Below are 22,186 nucleotides of genomic sequence, written 5' to 3'. Positions count from 1 at the left end.
TAGTTTGATCCCAGTTTGCTTTATCTATACATGGCTAGAATACGCCACAGTTCCTACAGATTCAGATATCCCGAAGTGCACAAGCATGCCTTGGAGATAGTGTGAGTTTGGTTCCAGACCACTGCAATAGACCGAATATTGCAATAAAGCGAGTCATTCAATTTTTTTGTTTTTGTTTCCCAGTACATATAAAAGTTATGTTTGCACTATACTGCAGTCTATTAAGCCAGGTCTCATTGGCTGCAGAGGCAGGAGGGTGAAAAACCACTCCAGCCCTAGCCAGCTCCACTTCCATGGGGAAGCCAAGCTGCCTACAGCTGCACCCCTGTAGTTCTAAAGTGGAAACCTTTTACATTAGTACAGATGGGAGCCTGTTTATTCTGAAATCTCCCCAACACTTGAAGAAGAGTGAGAGGCAGCCGTTGAAGGAAGTTTCCTTAAGAGACTTGGTTACCTGCAGTCATATTGCACTAGGCAAGAAGCTATACTTCAAACAAAGGGTAGCTTTCTTTAGTGGATCAGTCTCTGAGCAACAAGCGCTTTAGGTGAATAGGTTTGAAGTGAGAAGGCTGAGCCAAGATTACCAAAAATAATCCTGCAAATTAGCTTTGCAAAAGGTTTAGCCGGTCAGATTGGTTAGAGAGACAAGAAGGCTGTACTTAACAGCAGTGATGGTGTGAGTGTTTTCACATCTATATCATAGCAGATTCCGATGAAGATCTCAAAGTAACTATGCGTAGGAGTAAAGAAACAGGAAGCTAACAGATAAAAATACAGGTGCGGTGGTAAAATTTAACTTTAAAAGTGGCCAAAACATTTTTCCTCACTGCCATTTTGTGAATGTAACAGCGCTGCTAGATCCAGCCAGAGGCCCAACTGTTCCAGTGTGTCCTGTTTTCAAAGTTGCCAACACAAATGCTCATGGGAAACCCACAAACAGAACCCAAGCACAACAGCACTCTCCCCACCTGTGATTCCTAGCAACTGATAATCAGAGGCATCCTGCTGCCAACAGTGATAGTGGAACATTTTGCCCAATGGCCACATCCATGCCTTCCTTTCCACGGCACAGGGATTGGGAACCTGTGTTCCTCTGGATAATGCTGGACTACAGCTGGCCACTTCAGCTGGGGCTGGTGGGATTTGGGAGTCCAGCAACATCTGGAGGGACATAGGCTCCTCATGCCGTTATACAAGGAAATCAGCTCTGTTTACTGATTATGTGCACAGTTTGATGATTCTGGCTCAGTATACATCTTAGATGTATGTATTGTTTCATCTGCTCTAAACCTGCCTTCCCAAATGTGTTCACCAGAGGTTTTGGAGCCCCCACTCCTGTCAGACCCAGGTTTCTATACTGGAAATGGGGAGGGGGGAGAACCAAGATGGTAAATGATATATTAGTAGCTTCTGCTGACCACAGGACTGAAAAGGAATTGGTGTTTTAAGTCTATTTTAAGTCAAGTGGGAGATAAAAATTCCATTACATGTTTGCAATTTAATTAACACAACCTGTTCCTTCTTATTTCATTAAGGGCCCATTATAAGAGTAATCATGACTAGTGAAAGATTATCATTGCTTTTACTGGGTGCTTTGGCTAAGTAAGAAATTGCTTAAGGCCTCAGCAGATCTCTGCAATTGCAAAGCAGCTTCTGTGGGCTTCATGAGCAAAAAAGACCTGTTTCAGAATGATTCCCGTTCATTTCGGTGAAGGGGTTTGTGAAAAGCTCTTCTCGGCTGCTTGCAAGGTGAAAACTGAAAGCACTATCTTGGCAGCAGCTTTCATTAGTGTGAGAATACTGACAAATGATTCAGAGCTGGCTCAGCCTTCCAAGTCTCCTATTTTCCTGCTGCCTTCTCTGAGAGTTAATTTAGCTCTGACTGGATTGTCAAGTGCTGATGACTTGTATAGATGAAGTATTAATGGTCACACTGGTGTCTTCTGCGCAAGGGGGAAAAGTAGGTGTAACACTAAATGAATCAATGCTAGGCATCACACAGCTGCATGTTGGGGTTGTTGTTGTTCTATTGGATAGTGGAGGGAGGGTTCATTACCACACAGGGAGAAGAGATTTAGCCCAGGGGTCAGAAACCATTTTCATCCAAATGGCTGTTGTGAGCAAACATCTGCATCATCATCATCATCGTAGTTGTTGTTGTTATATCACCCTTCATGACAAGATCTCAGGGCGGTTCACAGAATAAAATACAAGATAAAAACACAAGTTTTAAAACAAAATGAAATAATAACCCCTTCCTTCCCACAGACACATTTAAAAGGCTGTAGATTATTAATCAGGCAAAGGACTTGTTGAAAAGGAGTGTTTTCACCTGTTACCTAAAAATATATAATGAAGGTGCCAGGCAACCCTCCCTGGGGAGAGCATTCCACAACTGGGGAGCCACTACAGAAAAGGCCCTGTTCTTGTGTTTCCACCCTCCGGATCTCACATGGAGGAGGCACACTAAGAAGGGCCTCACATGATGAATGCAGAGTCTGGAACGGTTTATGCCAATGCTGGTGTGGCTAGAGGGAGAACAGAGTGGACTCACATATGTAACTCGTTACTTGTACAATAGGCTCCCATACAACATGCAGAAGTTGTACACATACAAACATGCCTGTCTACATCCTTCATACAAGCAAGAGGTATTACCATTCACGGCGGCAGTTCAGCCAGGCAAAAAGGCACTTAAGGACAGCCTGAAGCCAACACACAGAGCTATTGTCCCATTAGCATTTTTGAGAGCTTTAGTCTAACAGTAATAGATAGATGCAGGAGAAATTTTATAATATATATATATATATATATATATATATATATATATATAGTCCAGTAGCACCTTAGTGACCAACTAAGTTTGTTCTTGGTATGAGCTTTTGTGTGCATGCACACAACATTTTTATTTATTTTTTATGTATATATTTCTACTGCGTCAGACCAACACGGCTACCTACCTGAATCTAGATACATGCCGGGTGTGTGGTTGCATAGTTTTCTCTTCTCATTGTGAGCTGAAGTCCTGATAAGAATCTGGAGCCCCCATGCCTGCTATTAACTTTTTTAAAAACCTCTAGAGTACTTTCTAATGATGTGTTTAACACCACCACAGAGTTATTCTCTAGGTAGAAGTTAAGACTTGGACCTAATGGCAAAATGCTTTCTCCTGTATTCTTGTATTTATTAAACCCTGTCTGCAGTCACACACTGAGTTATGTTTGCTTAGAGCAAAATGCACAATCAACTGGCAAACCTGACAAATCCGTTTCTTGTCTCCACACTGTGGTGTCAAATGCAGAGGAATTCTGGATGGAACTATAATGAGTACCAAAACTAACTTTCCATTTCTGAAATGTTGTTGGATTCTTAGCTAAACCAAAAACATACTTTCAACTGGTTCCAAGGAAACTGTATACAGGAGAGCGCTGTACTTTTGTTCAGCACCCTCTCCTACCTTATCACATCCACCCCATACATTGAAATAACATAGCTCCCCCCAAAGAATCTTGGGAGCTGTAGTTTGCTCATCACATAGCTGTAGTTCCCAGCACCCTTAATAAACTACAGTGCCCAGAATTCTTTAGGGGAAATAATGTGTTTTAATGTGTGGTGTGGATGTGACTGGAAGGAACTTGTAAGGCAGGAAGGGATCAAGAAATCTGTTTCCTTTCTTGATTTATTTATAGGCATTTAGAACCTTCACCAAACACCAGGTTGGGTTACACAAAGCCGAATACAATGTGTAATACTCCTACGTTACTAAACCATGAATTAAACTAAATCAACAGCAATTGGAAACAGATTAGCACTGCAATGGGAAGGCTGTTCTGATCTCATCCTCCAGTGCCAAAGGTCTTTGCAAAAGGATGTGTCTTCATAGAAGTTCATAGAACTGTAGAGTTGAAGGGACCCTGAGGATCATCTAGTCCAACCCCCTGCAATGCAGGACTATCCAGCTGTCCCATATGGGGATTGAACCTGCAACCTTGGTGTTATCAGCACCACACTCCTGATCTGATACTGAAATGTATACCATGATTAGGTCAGAGACAAATACACCTCTGAGACCCCCAAATATTGCCAAAACACCTGTAGAAGACTGCCTCCTCTGCTCTTTTGTTTATTTATATTTTCTAAAATAAAAGGAGAATCCAAAATTTATGTATTAATGATAACCAGTACTGATGCAAGGTTAATATTCCTTGTGGCGCTTGCCACCAGACCTGAATTTCATGCAAGCTCAGCAGAATCAGACCGTACTGGCAAAGTCACCTTTCATCATCCCTTAAGGCTAAGTTTTTCCTTCTTTGCCTTTCCGGTGGTGCCATTTTGTAAGTAATGTGTAAAGCTTTGTTTCATTGCAAAATCTACTTTTTATATAAAACAAAAAAGCCATTACCAAGTTGATGGAGTTCAGAATACCCTTTGGTTGCACTTAGGTTTCAGTGAAGGACGTGTTTCATGTTCCACGTTATACTTTACAAGCTATAAACCTGTCTTGGTGTGCAGAGCATTCATGGAAAACACAACAGATCTCTAAGGTCACTGTTGATGAGTAAAGATAACGATCTCTTACAGGGAGAAAACGGGGAACAAATGGAGGTCAAAAGCGCAAGCATATCACAAGTGAGAAGAGGTTACCATTTTCAAGTCTTTCATGCAGTTCAGGGGAGATGGAGTAGGTTGCTGTAGGCTGTTCTGAGAAATTGTGATGGTTCGATTCAAAAAGACTATAAAAAAGCAATGGTGTGTCCACTGGCATTGCCTTGAGTAGTTGTAGAGACTTAAATGCTTTAAGTTACTTTGTACCTAAGTATAATAAAAGCACATATACTTTTGATTGCCTTGTTATTACCTACAAAGAAGGGGAGGTGAATATATCATTCATGGTCTAGTAACCTCCAGACTAGATGATCACACTACCGTAAAGTACTGTATATGGGATTGTTCTTACAAAGTGGCCTCTCAACTGTTAGGATTAAAGCAGCAACACTTACAGTAAGTCATCTGAATCTCTGGAGAGGCGACAGACAGAAACGTAACCTGTTCTACCTGAAATATCATATTTCCCTATGCGAACCTACCAGGCCTCAGGTGAGCACCATCTCTTGGTCCCAGTGGCGTAGCGTGGGGGGTGCCAGGGGTGCCGGCCGCACCGGGCGCAACATCTGGGGGGGGCGCGAGTCCAGAGGGAAGGGACAAGTTCCTTCCTCCGCCGGGCTCCCCGCCGCCACCGCCAGCCTTGCGCCCTAGCGCGCGCCCCCCCCCACCGCCGCCGCTGCGGCTGCGCTCCACTCACTGCTCGCAGGAGGAGCAGCCGCTGCAGCAACGCCGCCACCGACGCCTGGCCGGGCACGGGCAGCCTCTGCACCCCGACGCCGCTGCCATCCCCTCGGCCCAGCCACAGGCGGCGGCTGCTTCTGCCGACTGGGAGGGAGGAGAGCTCCGAGGGGCCTCGCCGCGCCCTGCGCTCCCCAAAACCCTCCAAGAGGAAGCCGGCGGGCGGGCGAGGGTCTCCTGGCAGAAGGGGGCGCCGCTGGCTCTGGCTCTCAGCGCAAGTCTCAGCTGCGGGGGGGGGCGGGCGAGGGCGGAGCGCGGCTGGAAGCCCCCGGACCCGGCCGGGAGGAGGAGAGGCGCTCGCCAAGCCCGGATCTGGAGCGCCTCGGAGCGCGGGCTCCACCTACAGCCCAAGGAGAGGAGGGGGCGGGGAGGCGCCCGAGGGGAGGGGGCTTCGGCTGCCTCGGCCCACGGGGGCTCCACAAATAATAAATTTAATAAATTCCTGCTGAGCCTTTGGGGGGGTGTCCTTGGCTCCTTCGCTCACCCCCAGCCCCAGTGGCGTAGCATGGGGGGGTCAGGGGGGGCCGGTCGCAACATCTGGGGGGGGGCGCGCTCGCACTCGAGTGCTAAAATCCACGGGTTAGGGGGCGCAAATTACTTGCCTTGCCCCGGGTGCTGACAACCCACGCTACGCCACTGCTTGGTCCCACCAATATCAGAAGCACAGCTGGCAGTGACACAAGAGAGAGCTTTCCCTGTGGTTGCTCCCATTTTGTGGTATTCCCTCCCAAGAGAGGTTAGATAGGCTCCCTCTTTGTTATCTTTCTGCTTGTGTGCTAAGACCTTCCTATTCAAATAGGCCTTTGGAAACTAAGGTGCAGATGATGCTGATCACTGGGCTGCTGTCAAATTTAGATTTTAATTGCTGCTTCTAAATATGTTGCAATTTTAATTATTGCTTTTAACTAGTTTGTTTTTATAATTCCGCATTTTATAATTGATGTTTTTAAATGTTATAAACTGCCCTCAATCCAAACTTGGGAGAAAGGCAAGAGGTAAACATAAATATATTAAATAAATATTCTTCCTTTGCTGATTCCTTCTTGAGTAACTTTCTGTAGATGGTTTTTTCTCTCAGCCTTTACTTCCTTCCTGCTTCTTCTCCAAGTCAATTAGCATTGGACCTTCATTTTTGTTAACCTCTTGAACTCATGGCTCCATAATAGCCACATGTAAGCTTGTACTCAGATTGGCTTAGTTTGCGAAAAATATAAACTTTATTCTCACAAGCAGCAGTCTTACCAGACCATTTATTTCTGTAATCCCCTGCTATATAGCCTCCAGTATCACAAAGGGAACTCTACCACCTTTCAAGGCAGTCTGTTTCTTGCTTTAACTAACTACTGAAAAGGAAAGATCCTTCCCCTCTTTAGAAATTTTGCTTTCCCACTTTTCTGCACTCTGACACCATCATTTTGTAATTCATGGTTGTTTAACATACTGTGCTTTTCCACTACATTCCATTCAGTAGTCCCCAGGCTACTATTTCTCATGGGAGTACAGTGTGTTTCCGGAATTCTGTTTTAGTCCTCAAAAAGTGATTATTCTTTCAGGTCCGCTGCTGCAGCCATAATTTTAATTTATCAAGGTGCCATACATGAAATGCAGCAGAAACATTTCATGGCTTAAGCTCATCACTTATTCCTATATCTGTCAATGAAAGTCTTCTGTATCTGTCATATCAAACTGCACTACAGCAACATATAGCACATAACGAATAAATCACATAATCAATCCTGCATTTATACAGTTTGACAAGAGTGCTTTCCTGAATACACATTGGATGTGGCACAGACTCTGAGGCAGGCAAATGACAGGGTCTAAACATAGAAGCCATTGGCAGAGATGTGGGGTCATTTCAAGGAATATGGAGGAGGTGGGCATTCCACAATATACTCCACCCATAATTTTGTTTGTTCTTTCTGATATATTATGCAGTTGAACAAAAGGTCTCCAAGACCCATTCCCTAGGCCTTAGAGGACAAGACTTGATCTAATGGTCTTAAATTATAAAAAAGATAGATTTCAACTGAACATTAGAAGAATGTTTTGAGGGTAAGAGTAGTTTGACAGTGGAACCCTAGAAGGGTGTTGAGCTGTCCATTACTGGAGATCTTCAAGAGCCTATGACTTTGCAACAGGTCATCTAAATACAATGAAACAGGAAGGTTGGCAGCTAAAGCATGGATGGCATAAGGCTTGGGTCCAAACCTGGCCAAACGTGGGTGAGGACACACCATCGTACCTACCACATGGCCATAGCTGCAGTGGAAAAAGCTTACTTTTCTGCCACCACTGCATCTGCAAGTAGCCATCCAGCAGAGCTTTTCCGAGTGGTGAATGGGCTTTTGTTAGCTGGCCAAGAAAGCGGTGCTCTGTCATTCTCAGAGGCCAGCTGTAACAACTTTGCAAGATGCTTTAGGGATAAATTCACTCAGATTCTGACAGAGTCGGACACCACAGTGATAGCAATTCCCGTGGAGGTGCTAGAGTACTGTCTGTTCCATCTATACGGAATCAGTTTAGATTATTGCAGCCTAAGGATGTGGACAAGCTGCTTGAAGAACTGTAGCTGATCCCCTGCGTTGTGAAATGCACCTGAAACAGGTTCTGAAACCTAGTGTACATAGTGGCAGCTCATTAGGCTAGATCCCTGAAATTCCTGCATGGAGCTCAGTAATCCCTTCTATGGTCCATGTGAGTAAAGTCCATCTTACCATAGATAGATGTTTTCTCACTTGAATAAGGATTGTCCCTCCTTAATAGAGAAGCATAAAATACTTAAATATTAAAATCTGGGCTAATTGCAGCTCTTCATCATGTAACAAAGCTATAATGTTAGTAATGCTGTGCATATCTGCAAATATAAATTAATAGCCTCCATGTCTCTGATCCTCAGAGAGTTCTTTATGTGTGTGCTTAATCATGCACAACGACTAAAGGATAAGAGACAAATAGGGAAGGTGTAGTTTAGAGATGATAATTATTGTAGTTTATTACCTGGTAACTTTCATTTATTGAAAAGGAGACCAAAAGCATTTCTTTAAAAAGCCCATTAAGGCATTAATGAAGAGTGTAGGAAACAGCTTTTATTGCTCCCAAAATTGTTGGACAGTGCTCAATAGTAAACAAAGCAGCTCTTTCCAAAAGATACAGTTCTGCAGTTTCCACACAGAGGTCAGCTTTATTTCCATATTGGCAAAAGGGTGAAATCCTGTTCTCCTGGCCTGGCCGCCAAATACAACAGAATAAGAGTGTGGCTATACATGGCACTCCCCATATGAAAAAGAGCTAAATGGAAGGGCCTTTCCAGACAGGTATTTGGTAACAGTATTGTAGCTGTTTTTGCTATACAGTATTTTTCTGCATGCTTCCATGTAACACCATTCCTTTCCTTTTCCAAGGTATTGCAGGCATCAGAAACATGTCAGACGCTAACTGATTGGATACTTTCTTAAGTTCTTGTTTATGCTCATTTCATCTCTCCTTGGGTGAATGAATGAATGAATGAATGAAATCTTTATTGTTAAAAGCTATAAGCCGTCACAATTGGTCACAATGCGTAAAATACAAATAATTAATTTAAAACTGAACAGAAACAACAGCAAAGCATACATACAGAAATGCAAAAATCACACCTGCATGAGTTAAACACTCCACTTCTCACACTCCCCCTTATGATACTTGTCTTGGTGGCTAATTGTCCCCTAGAGTTTGAGAAGAGAGAAATAAGGGGACAGTTGAGTTGCTAGAGGAAGATAACCAAGGCTGGAGAAAAAACAACAGATTCTCCTGACACCTTAAAGATAAAAAGATAAACATAACGCTTATGCACTAAGCAAAAATGGAAGCAAGAGCTCCACGCTCCTCACAGCCTTGTTAAAGGGGCACAGAGGAGATGGAGTATGCAAACTTGAAGCTGTCTGCAGCTCATTTGCCTCATATGAAACTCTCGTTTCACATGGCGACTGAATGAGATCATTGGATCCGTATCACAGTAATTAGGCTGCAAAACATAATTCTTTACATCTTTACTGCTTTTCTTCTTATATTTTAGTCATAATACTTCCTCCATTTCTCCACACTTAGCTTCATTTCACTTTAAACACCTTTTTCATTTTAAAGGGGCCTTCCTACGTCTTTCAACATTCAGTCGCTTAAACTAAAACAAGATTGCCTACAATTATAACTCATTTTCGTGGCATTTGTCTTGCATCTCCTTTCAGAAAAGCTTAGGTCTATTATGCTTTCTGGATGATATTATGCTTTTGGGATTCATTGGGAATACTATGAACAGTTCTGGTCGCCACACCTCAAAGAGGATATTGTTGAGCTGGAAAATGTGCAGATTAATAAAACGATCAGGGGGCCTGAGCAACTCCCCTATGGAGGGAGGTTACAACATTTTTAGTTTAGAAAAAAATGAGTAAGGGTTGGGGGACATGATAAAGGTATGTAAAATAATGCATGGTGTGTGTGGGGGGGGAATGGATAGGGGAAAGTTTTGCTCCTCTCACATAATACTAGGAGCTGATTGGTGGGGGATTTGAGGAGAGACAAAAAGAAATACTTATTCACACAACACATATTTAAACCATGGAATTCAGTAGTGTGTTATGTAGTAATGGCCACCTTCTTGGGTAGCATTAAAAAGGAATTAGACAAATTCATGGACAATAAGACTATCAATGGCTACTAGTCATGATGTCCCACATCAGAGGCTGTGTACTTCTGAGTTGTTTAGGAACAAGAGTGGGAGAGTGTTGTTGCACTCAGATCCTGCTTCCAGCACTGTGGAAAACAGGATGCTGGACTAGCTAGGATGAAAACCTTTTCATTCTATGGGTCACTAAACAAAGATGGATTAGTGAGAGGTCACAAAAATTAAGCACTTGCCTTCTTCAAATGCCTTATAAATTATGACTATTATTACAGTCGTTATCATTCTCCAGTGCTGTTATGCTACGTAGGTATAAAGTGGCCAAAATTAGAACTGAGTTAAGTGAGTATCTTGTTTAATTGTCATAGAACCGTTTTAAATTGAATATGTGCATATGTTGTACACTACTCCCGAAAGCACTGAAAAGCGGTAGGTGTGACCCATCTGTACAGTAATAATAGAGGGACAGAAAAATATCTTGGGATCTGGACGCCACATTTCTGTGTGGAAGTGTGTAATGTGCATGCAAATTGTAACCACCATACATGCTTCCAGTGATAGTCAAATGATAGCTTTTGAGTTTTGCAGAATTCTTATCCCTGAGATTCTTCAAGTTTTCCATTCCAACTGGAGTGGGGCAGGGTACAGATCACCACGGAGCTTTGGCCCTTCCTTATCATCTCAGTCTGCCGCTTGATTTTACTTAATGTGTAGATTAGTTTGATATTTGATAATAACCTGATATAATGAGACTGAAAATAAAATTCAGTAGCATAAGGCAGACTTGATTTATATCAAGCAAGCAAAGGGTGCTGCTGTAACTATAGCAGAACAGTCTTGCTAAGTGTCATCAGAGCTATTCTTATTTATAGAACTGGGATGTCTCCTGGATCTCTTTGTACGTGTTGTGCATTCTTATGATTAATTACATTTTCATTCTGTTGCTCCTCCAAGGAACTCAGGGTGCTGTACATGATTTTATTCTCACCAGCAATCCTACAAGTTACATTAGGCAAGAGGAAGGTCATTGGCCCAAGGTCACCCACTGAGCTCCGTGGCTGAGTGAACCCAGCACTTTAGCTACTACACCACATTGGCAATTAGATAATAACAACAGGATTTTTTGTGGTGTTTTTTTTTTAATCAAATCTAAACCAGTGTTTCCTTTTCACCTTGCAATCCTTGCATTTTTAGTGAGATTGTGACTAGTTCAAAGACTCAAATTTCAATATTTCCAAACAATAGTCAATAAAAGTAACAGTGATGAAGCAGTCTCCAGAGATGCAGACCCGAATTAGCATTGTAATTTCAAAATGTTACATAATGCTATTTATCAGATAATTCAGTCATGTCACCTCACATGAATTCATTTGTGTTCTTTTCTGCAGTGGCTATGTCTTTGATTATGACTACTACAGGGATGATTTCTACAATCGGTATGTGCAGCTCTTATTACTGTCTTTGGTTACATATATTATGCTCCTTATTTGACATATTTTCATATAACCAGATCGGAAAACCTTTGCATTTGTTTCCTCATAGGACTCAGCTTGTTTTTATTGCTTGTTTGCATTTCTGGTTTATATTCAGATTACATCATATCAGGATGATAGCTCCATTTTGGGGGTGCTCTGTGCACCATGACAGGCTTTAGTTTCTGGAATAATCCTGCTCAGGAATCAGAGCTTTGACTGGAGGTACTATTCTGCACATCTCTGGTGCCTTTATGTCACTGTGGAGGGAGAGGAGTGGGCCACGGATTAGCATGAAAGGCAACATTTCCAACAGGATGAGAAGGGAAGGGAGCTGTTGACCAGCTGCAGCAGCTAAGACACATTGCTGCTGTTGAAGATGATCCACAGGAACAGGCTGCCCACACTGAGAACAGTCTAAGATGGCATTTATTGATATATTTTCATGTGGCTGTGTTGACGTCCTCACTCCATGCAAAATGCTTTGTGAGACTCAGGTTATATGGACTATTAAGGTATGTTCAAGATGCAGGTCTCGAAGTATTTCTCTGCAGCATGACTTAGTTTAGAATCCAGATTGGAAAATTCATCTGAAATGCAGCAGCTTGTTATGGTGCTGCTCTGGCTGAACGTCTTCCACAAGTGTCCGTGCTGTCTGCCATCAAGTCACCCATTAATCTATAGCACACTTTTGCAATACGAAACCAAGTGGGAAATCTGGAAAACGAAGCCAAGAGCCACGTATTTCACAGAGAATAATATGGCCTACTGGGGGACAGGAGAATGTCCAGCAAACTGGTCAAGAACTTATTACCATCCAGGGTAGAATTTAGAGGCCTTTTTCAGATTGGTACTTACGATAACAACGTGAGCAGCCCTTTCACCTCTTCAAACTCTCCTCCATTGCAATATATTCAGGAGCCAAATGTTCAAGGCGCTTCATGACATGATAGCAGATTAATGAGAAATTGGGGCAACCCTCCTTCCTACATCCTCCTGGATCCAGTGTGGTGTAGTGATTAAGAGCAGTGGACTCATAATCTGGTGAACCAGGTTCGCGTCTCCACTCCTTCACGTGCAGCTGCTGGGTGACCTTGGGCTAGTCACACTTCTCTGAAGTCTCTCAGCCTCACTCACCTCACAGAGTGTTTGTTGTGGAGGAGGAAGGGAAAGGAGATTGTTAGGTGCTTTGAGACTCCTTAGGATAGCAATACAGTGGGATATCAAATCCAAACTCTTCTTCTTCTTTATCCTTGAAATACATGTCTTGCCTCCTGTTTACTTAAAGCTGCAGTTGTATTAACTATACTGCAGCTAAGCAATTTTTGTTCAAATGACCATATACACATTCATTCCAACCCTGTTTTTCTCAGAAGCAAGTCCCTCCAAGTTCAGTGGGACTTTCCTAAGTAAGTGTGTATAGGATTGCAACCTATAGAGGATATTGAAATCGGTTTTAGCTAAAATTGCTCTGTGATTTGAGAGTACCTCAGCTGAAGCTGACAATACCCTTATCAGTCTTTTTATCTTCCACTAATAAAGCACCAGGGGTGCCAAGTTGAATAAAATAGTGTGGTGACCCAGGTAAGCCCCACCCCACATAATTGATCACATGATGCAGTGCACACACACACACCATTTGAATGGGAATGCCCATCAACTGGGTGGGGGGAGGCTCCCTCAAATATTTTATTGTGGGGGCCGAAGCCCCAACGGCCCCTAGGAATTGGCTTCTATGTGAAGTGCTATGTCATTTCTAGGTATAAGCAAATTTCAGTGTTTTTCTCCTATCAAAAGTACCTCAGACGGACTTGCCTGTAGGGATGGAGGAGAAACTCAATTCAGTTCACATTTAAAAGTGAATCTACCTAGAATGCACTTTCTGAAACAATACACAAACCAGGGCACAGCGACCCTTCAAAATTATTAATTTCAGTATTCATGCTATTGGAGATGGGTGCATACATCAGTTTCAGTTCCTTCTATTTTCTCATTGTTCCAATCTGAAACTGTGTTCTCTACATTTCCATATCAGTTTGTGATTTATTTTTCTTTAAAGAGGTGCTCTCAAAAATTAATCAGCATTTAAATTCAAATGTTTCATAATATACACATGCAATATTGCATGTAATTTTGCATGTTATTTTTCCCTAATATAATGCATTTTGGATGCTATTTTCAATAATAAAGGCTTTTAAATACACTCTTTACCATAGTGTATGCATTCTTTTACACATCACTTGACTGGAAAATTTGGAGAAGTGCTAATTTCTTTGATGAGATGTTTCAGTTTAGTCACATTTCATTTCAATGATATTCACCATCTTAAATTTCAGCATGAGCGTTACTATGAAGGCAGCAAATTACAAAGTTGAAACTATGAATTTAGAGCTAGGCTGTCAGCAGAGCTACAGTGTGTGTGTTTATTTTTTAAAAAATCTCATATTATTACTTGGGTGAAATGAAATTATGAGGTGCACGTTTTTCATACTCCAAGTTAAGACCAACTAATAATGGGATCCTTCCCTGAAATTACAGCTACTTACTTGGTCATGTCTGAAATACAAATATGCTTCTTAAAAGTACAAAGGTCCTTGAAATCTAATTTTAACTGTGATGCAAGTCATTGGTATTTCAGAGGGCAATTTTCCATTAGAAAGTAGGGAAATTTAGTCTGCATGATCTCCCTGCCACCACACCATAACCAAGTGCTATGAAGCTTCTGTTTCCATTCCCTTAAGGTTGTTTGATTACCACAGCCGGGTCCCTGCACCGCCTCGTGCTGTAATTCCATTAAAACGCCCACGTGTAACCGTCACAGCAACTCGCAGAGGAAAAGGGGTATTTTCCATGAAAGGGGGATCAAGATCTACATCAAGTGGAACTTCATCATCGGGGTCAAAATGTGAGTTCTATATTGCACCGTCGAGGTTGCCTGTATGAATATTATTATGTGGTGTTTGCCCTCCTAGGTGACATCATGCTGGGTCATAAGGAAAGGGTTAAATGAGTGTGAAGTGATTGGCCAGTGGGAACCCAAGGGGAGGAGTTAGAGTTAGAGTCAGTGTTGTTAAGGAGTCAGTCAGGTGTTAGAGAAGAGGGAGGGAGGGAGGATAAGCCTGTGGGTTGGGATAGTTTGATGTGAGAGAGTGAGAGAATCTGTTAAGAGGAGTCAGATAGACAGTTGGGATAATCAGTTAGAAGTTATTAGGAAGGTATAGGCTGGTAAAGAAACTATGATTAAGAAACTGACAAGAAAAATTATCTGAAACCATAAACTTGTTAAGGCTTATAAAAGAAACTTGTTTATTTGGTTTAATGTTAACAACTGTCTGGAATCCGTGTGGACCCGAGAGAAACGGGTTGGTGGCAGAGGGGAAGCAATCACAGTGGTGGCACAGGGATCAATAGACCGTCAAATGTCCGGGGACCCTGTGTGATTGCCGCATATGCTTAATTCAATATATGTGGAATTCTAAGGTCATCCCATTGCTAAAGCTTTAAACATTTGGTTATCATGCTGAGAGTGAAAAGTTGTTTTCATTGTAATGGTTTAGTGAGAAGGGATGCATTCACTTAATGCAGACTATCGGTAGTGTTGTTGTTTTAAAAAAAGAGATCAAAGCTCATTGCATGATAACCAACCAAGTCAGGCATAGGCAAACTCGGCCCTCCATATGTTTTGAGACTACAACTCCCATCATCCCTAGCTAACAGGACCAGTGGTCAGGGATGATGGGAGTTGTAGTCCCAAAACATCTGGAGGACCGAGTTTGCCTATGCCTGAACTAAGTCATATTCAGTGTAGACTCATTGATTTCAGTGAGTCTACTCTAACATTGGTTATCACCCTTTGGCAAAGTCAGATTTGCTGTTCCATAGTGGCAGGAGCCATGCCATGGACTCATTGATTTCAGTGGGTCTACTTCACACAGTGGTGAAGCACAAATACCCTCCATGTCATGATAGCTGTCCACAGTAACTGCCTGGGACAACAGGTCTCCGTTTTAATAGCCAGGATGTGTGCTGTTTACATCTCTAAACAGTGGGATCTTGAACTGCATCTGGCACCCCAAAGGACCGCAAGGCAACCATCCAAAAACAGAGATCTGTTGGTTGTGCTGCTGAAGCATTATAAACAGTCTATGAAGTGCAGAGCACTGCTGAAAGCCTGTATTCCCTTGGGGTGCCCCACAGCTCTCCATAGCACAGTGTGTCCTTTCTGGAGTTCCTGTCTTGTGTTTGAAGAATGTAAGAACCTCTTCACAAATGAAGAAGCTGCAGACTGGTTGAGGCAGACATAATTCCCCTGTCTTGACAAAGCCTTAAATCAGCTGTGCTGGTTTCTTCCCTGCTGTGTCAGTGACTGAAAACTGGTAGCACATCCCTGACAGGTTCTTCCCAGGGCATTAATCCTCTCGCATACTCGTAGGGCAATGAATGTTGTTAATGTTGACATTTAAAAAAACCCTCTTTGACACTGAATGTACATTTTCACTAACGTGGGTTTTATATTTGTATGCGAGGGTGGCTAGTCAAAAGGCGAAACCTTATTTAAGCCTCGTGTGTGTGCATGTCCTGAGGCTGAAGACTGATTCATAAATTAAGACCCCGTCAGTCGCTCCTTTCCTTTCCCACTGTACAATGGAAAGTGTGCCTGGGCAGATTTCCCCCCTGCAGTGGGATCTTCGATCTTTAGAATCGTTAGAGGCTCACAGATCTCACAGTGGGTAACATTTCTAAGTCCAACAGTTCCCTGCTGGATCAAGCCCGTGGCTCATGTAGCCCAGCATCTGTTCTCACAGTTGCCAACTTGATGCCCACAGGCAGGACCCAAGTACAAGGGCACTCTCCCCTCCTGAAGTTTTCAGCAAGTGGTATTCAAAAACCCTGTGCCAGGCCTGCTTTGTTTTTATACACAAGAGGAGCAAGATTGCATTCTAGGTCCTATATGGATTTTTGTGCAGCTGCAAAGGTTTTGGAGGGTGGTCTGTTTCTAAAAGTAGCAAATTATCCACTAGAAGTAGAGTGAGGACCTCAATGTTGTCATCAAGCTTGAGGGGTTTGCATATTGTTTTGACTCTGATTAATTTCTGACCTTTTAAAAAAAAATCCAGTAAAAATATAAATCTCATGTAGCATACTTTTTGTTAAAAATCAGCCAAGTGACAACTTATTTGTCCTTTTCCATCAAAAGCAACAGCAGATGAATGCTGCTATATTGATGTTCCATGGCACACTTTGCTTTCTGCAAGTAAAATTGAAGCAGATGCTCCTATATTTATGTGAAATTGCAAAGGAGGAAAATATTAAACAGTTTTCTCATTATTTTGTTTATGGATCTGGAGGAACTATCTGGGAGCAAAGTGTTCGTTTGTTTTTTTCATAAATCAGTTGTGACTTCATGACTGTTAGCCAGTTTTTACATGATGGTGTGAGACAAACAGTTTGATATGGTATTAGATCAATGAAATATATAGCATGTCTACCAAAATAAGCCTGGGGAGTCAGACAATTTTGTAGTTATGATAAATGGGAGCAGTTTTCTTGAATGTTTTCACATCAGAAAGCAACCCCTCCCCCCTCATTCTAGTGAATCTTCAGGCATTGCATCAAAAGTGGAAGATAGTTTGCCCTCATTCTGAATGACTTTATCTTCAGAAATGTCACCACAAACCCGAATATCTTTGGCTGTATAGTGGCATACATGAGATAGCATGCGTGACTATTCACAGAAAGAACGAGACCAAATGACTAGTGAATAGACCTTGTTCAACGAATGCAACTACCACAGAGTACCTTTGTTCTCTAATCCAGGCTGAATGAAATAAGCCAGGGGTCAGCAAACTTTTTCAGCAGGGGGCCGGTCCACTGTCCCTCAGACCTTATGGAGGGCCAGACTATATTTTGAGGGGGGGGTGAACGAATTCCTATGCCCCACAAATAACCCAGAGATGCATTTTAAATAAAAGGACACATTCTACTCATGTAAAAACACAGATTCCTGGACTGTCCACGGGCTGGATTGAGAAGGCAATTGGGCCAGATCCGGCCCCCAGGCCTTAGTGTGCCTACCCATGAAATAAGCCATGTAGATATTGTACCAGGGGTGGCCTGAGATGTTTCAGCAACGGGGGCACAAACTCCTTAAGGATACTACCCCACCAGGCGAGGACTAATCCATTCCAGATCCCCCTCCTACCACCCAGCAGTGGGGCTTCACAGAAGCTGGTGCAAAGCTCTGTCACACTGCCAGGCAGAGGGGGGAGATTTTCCCCCTGCCTAGCGGCAAAGCTGGATGGCAGAACGCCTCCCCTCTTGCTGACTTGCTCAGGAGAGGACGCATTTTGCAGAGCTTTGCCGCCAGTCCCTGTCTGATGTTAGAGGCTGGAAAAAGCAGTGGCAAAGCTGGATGGTGGAACAAAATGGGTCTCACCTGAGGCGGCTGCCTCACCCAGCCTCATAGGTGGTCCAGCTCTGTTTTATACTGCACAGTGGTACCTCGGGCTACATACGCTTCAGGTTACAGATGCTTCAGGTTACAGACTCCACTAAACCAGAAATAGTACTTTGAGTTAAGAACTTTGCTTCAGGATGAGAACAGACATCGCGTGGCAGCAGCGAGAGGCCCCATTAGCTAAAGTGGTACCTCAGGTTAAGAACAGTTTCAGTTTTATGTAGTTTTTATGTAGTTTTATGTAGTTTTAATTAGTTTTTATGTAGTTTTATGTAGTTTTTCAATTTCATTGTTCCGCAAGGGACAATGACAATAAAGATATCGTAATCGTTAAGAACAGACCTCCAGAATGAATTAAGTTCGTAACCCGAGGTACCACTATACTTGCATGAAAAATCCCAAACACTTTGCAAAGGACATATGAGTCCTAAATGTGTCTTTTCCATACATGGATGAACATAGAAATAGTGTGCATTTGGGGGGAAGGGCTGAGAGGGAATATACTAACGTTCTAACTTAGCTTTCGCTGAAGAAATATTAAAACATAGAAATAAAAATCTATAAGGCTATACCTTGAGCTTCAGTTTTCGCTTTTATGAATAGATTGTACTGGGATACCTTTGTGTTGAAATATTATTTGTGTCATAGTTGGTACCTTTTGTTCTTTTTCTCTTCAGTGAAATCAGATGAGTTACAAACAATCAAGAAGGAATTAACTCAGATCAAAACAAAAATCGACTCTTTGCTAGGGAGGCTGGAGAAGATTGAGAAGCAGCAGAAGGCTGAAGCTGGTACGTGGAAATAATCCGTAGCTCTTGGCAGCTCATTAAAGGGTGAATTAATTCTGTGCAAAGTTGTGAATCATATCATCAGTTCTATGGGAGAGGCAATTTTGGAAATACTGATGTGCTCACATTTAGGACCAGAAAGAGGCTTTTTGAGTACAACCTTATAAGCCACTGAGCAACTAACAACTGTTTAAAGAATAGGTTTAGCTATTCTCTTGGCTGCACCCATACACCAATTTACCTGGGAGTAATCCCCACTGAATTCCGTGACACTATTTCAGAGTAGATAGGCCAATCGTACAGGTCAATCATGCATATGAGTGCACAGTCATTTCTTCATCTCCCTTTTGTCTGCTTTCAGAAGGTTTGAGGTTCAATCCCATGTATTTCTAATTAAGAGGATAATAAATGATAATAATAATAAATTTTATTTATACCCCACCCTCCCCAGCCAAGGCCAGGCTCAGGGCGGCTAACAACCAATAATAAAAGCAAGTTGATTGAAATACAACTTAAAAAAACAAGGTTAAATACAACATTAAAACATTAAAATGCAGCCTCATCACAGGAGGAGAAAGGAAAAAAGAAAGAGGGGGAAAGAAATCAGATCCTGCAGGGCCCTGGTCTCATGAGACAGAGCGTTCCACCAGGCCAGAGCCAGTGTTGAAAAGGCCCTGGCTCTGGTTGTGGCTAATCTAACTTCCTTAGGGTCCGGGACCTCTAGGGTGTTGCTATTTATGGACCTTAAGGTCCTCCATGGGACATACCGGTCCCATAGGTACGAGCGTCCTAGCTGGCATTGGGAAAGATCACTGCAAAGGACTTGGGAGAGCCACAAGCAGGTAGAGTAGACAATAATGAATTAAATATTCCAATAATTGACAAATATTCCACCCTATGAAATAAAGAGGCTGCAAACTGTTTTCTCCTTGACAGGGTGCAATTCTGCTAATATTTACAAGAGTATAGCAGTTTGTTTTTAAATTTTCTTAACCGCTCTTCATGCTAAATTTGATTTCAGGTTGGTATATATAGAAATGTAAATTTTACAGAAACCTTGATCTCTCCACCACTTAGTGTTGCTAAAGAAGGCCTCCATTGGACCTCTGGTCAGGCCACGGCCACTACTAGAAAGGATGAGCACTTAAGCTATGCTGCCAAAGACCTTAGGAAGAGCTGCTTCGCTGCTTCATGCCAGTGATGATCCAGTTCCAATTATCTCATTACCACTGTGAGCAGAAAGGGGAAAGAGGGAGAAGGGAAGGGCAGTAGAGCTTAAGAGCATTGATGCAGCCTTACCCCATCATTCTGCATACCAGGTGCCTTGACATCACATAGCATGCTGCCTCCTCTTCTGATGCCCGGGTCACAAAAGCATCTTGCACTCAGAATATGCCATCTGGAGGGCCACAGGTTCCCCATCTCTGGACTTGCTCTGCATAATCGCTGTAGATTAAAATAAAAACCTAGAACATTCATTGCAAGGGACTCTGATTAGTGGTGAATTCGGAAATGTATGTGTCCTTGCACAGTGCAATGGAAAATCTATTAATTGCATACCCTCTGACATGTCGCCGGAATCTTCTGTGCCACGATCCCACGTGAGTCACATGACCCACACAAGAGCAATGCATCCGAAAACAGGAAGTCCCAATTTAATTGGGACAGTGGAGGGGCATGTTATTACACAAAAACGTTAACACAAATTACGCACAAGTTGGTATGTTAAACATCATTAACATCAAAACACTGCAAAATAAAGCACTTTCCTTCTGGGATGGCAAATCCCATGAAGGAGGAGTCAGCATAAAAGCTATTAATATGCAAAGAGCCTTCATGAGAGCAGAAAAAAATTATGGGGTTTTTTGTGTGAAACAGGCTTGTGAATTCATTTAAATACAAATCAGATCTTAGACTGTCATTCTGCACTGACTCATAGACAGCAGAATATAAAAAGATAGCTCAGAGCATGTTAATCATGACTGAACTGACAGGTGAGCATTATTATTATTATTATTATTATTATTATCATCATCATCATCATCAACATTAATTTATTAATCGCCTTCTACATAGTCGCCTCAAGGCAATGTACAAAAAAAGCAAAAAACAACAACCTAGATCCTTTTCAATACTGGTTATGCTACATTTGAACCCTGACCAGAGTGACTCTTTTGTGGGTTCTGGGTACAAGAGATGGAGAGGGAGAGAGAATCTATCTATTCTGTATCATGACATTTAAATTCATAGATGGTATAATGCAACCATAGTACTTTTGGGTACCAGTGATTTAAATCATGTGCTGACTTTGTCTTCAAAATCAGTGGGATTTAATCCTGTTTAAATGGCTTGATTGTGAACCGATATGTTTGATATGTTTCTGTGAGTTGCAACTGATAAAATATAACAATACCAAATCCTTTTTATATGCTAAAGGCTTACTTCTGGTCCTCCCTGAACAAAAACAATCAGCTGCATTGCAAAGGAGAACGACTTGAAAAGTGGCAGATTTTTAAGTCGCAGATATTTCAAACAATCTATTATAATAGGCAGAATATACAGCATGAGCTGCTTACACCCAACAGTGGGAAGCTTAAGCAAACATAGAAATGAAAAACAGGGAAAGTTTTAATGATCTTTTATGCACTATACTAAGGTCTGTCTCGTTTATCTTTATGGAAGTTATAAAGGGACAGAAAAGTAATGTGTTTATACTCAGATGTCTTATTTTGCTAATTAATTCTGTGTTTTAAAGCTGGCAAGCTTAACATAAGTCAACAGTGTGATGTAACAGCAAAAAAAGCTAATGCTATTTTAGTCTGCATCAACAGAAGAATAGTATCCAGAGCAAGGGAAGAAATAGTACTGCTCTATTCTGCTTTGGTCAGACCACACCTGGACTACTGTGTCCAGTTCTGGACACCACAAATTAAAGATATTGACAAGCTGGACTGTGTTTAGAGGATGATCAAGAGTCTGGAAACCAAACCTTAGGAGGAGCAGTTGAAGGATCTAGATATGTTTAGCCTACAAAAGAGGAGATTGAGAAGAGATACAATAGCCATCTTCAGATATCTCAAGGACTATCACATGGGTGATGGAGCAAGGTTGTTTTCTCCTGCTCTGGAGGCTAGGACCCAAACCAATAGCTTCAAGTTACAAGAAGGGAGATTCTGACTAAACATCAGGAAGAGCTTTCTGACAGTATGAGCTGTTTGAGAGCAGAGCAGACTCCCATGAGAGGTGGTAGACTCTAAGTGCTTGGAGGTTTTTAAGCAGAGGTTGGATGGCCATCTGTCATGGATGCTTTAGTTGAGATACCCACATCACAGGAAGTTGGACTAGATGACCCTAGGAATCCCTTCCAAGTCTACAATTCTATGATTCTATATGGCACTGACTGATGACAAATATCAGAAGCAGTATGCATGTGAATACCAGTTGCTGGGGATCCCAACCAATTGAG

At 42.2% G+C, this 22,186-nt stretch overlaps 1 protein-coding gene across 7 annotated transcripts in view; it reads left to right on the top strand.

The window, feature by feature from the left end:
* Nucleotides 1-22,186, top strand: part of RALYL (RALY RNA binding protein like) — a 247,227-nt gene that overhangs the window by 212,546 nt on the left and 12,495 nt on the right. For all 7 annotated transcript variants that reach the window (XM_077932886.1, XM_077932885.1, XM_028736598.2 and 4 more), the window contains 3 exons: nt 11,392-11,439; nt 14,217-14,380; nt 18,610-18,723. In XM_077932886.1, the coding sequence (XP_077789012.1) occupies nt 11,392-11,439; nt 14,217-14,380; nt 18,610-18,723 (326 nt within the window). The remainder of the gene's footprint in view (nt 1-11,391; nt 11,440-14,216; nt 14,381-18,609; nt 18,724-22,186) is intronic.

The sequence above is a fragment of the Podarcis muralis genome, chromosome 8, assembly GCF_964188315.1.
Source record: "Podarcis muralis chromosome 8, rPodMur119.hap1.1, whole genome shotgun sequence".
NCBI classification, from domain to species: domain Eukaryota; kingdom Metazoa; phylum Chordata; class Lepidosauria; order Squamata; family Lacertidae; genus Podarcis; species Podarcis muralis.
Note: the sequence above shows the minus strand (reverse complement) of the source record. Positions and strands in the feature narration are given on the sequence as shown.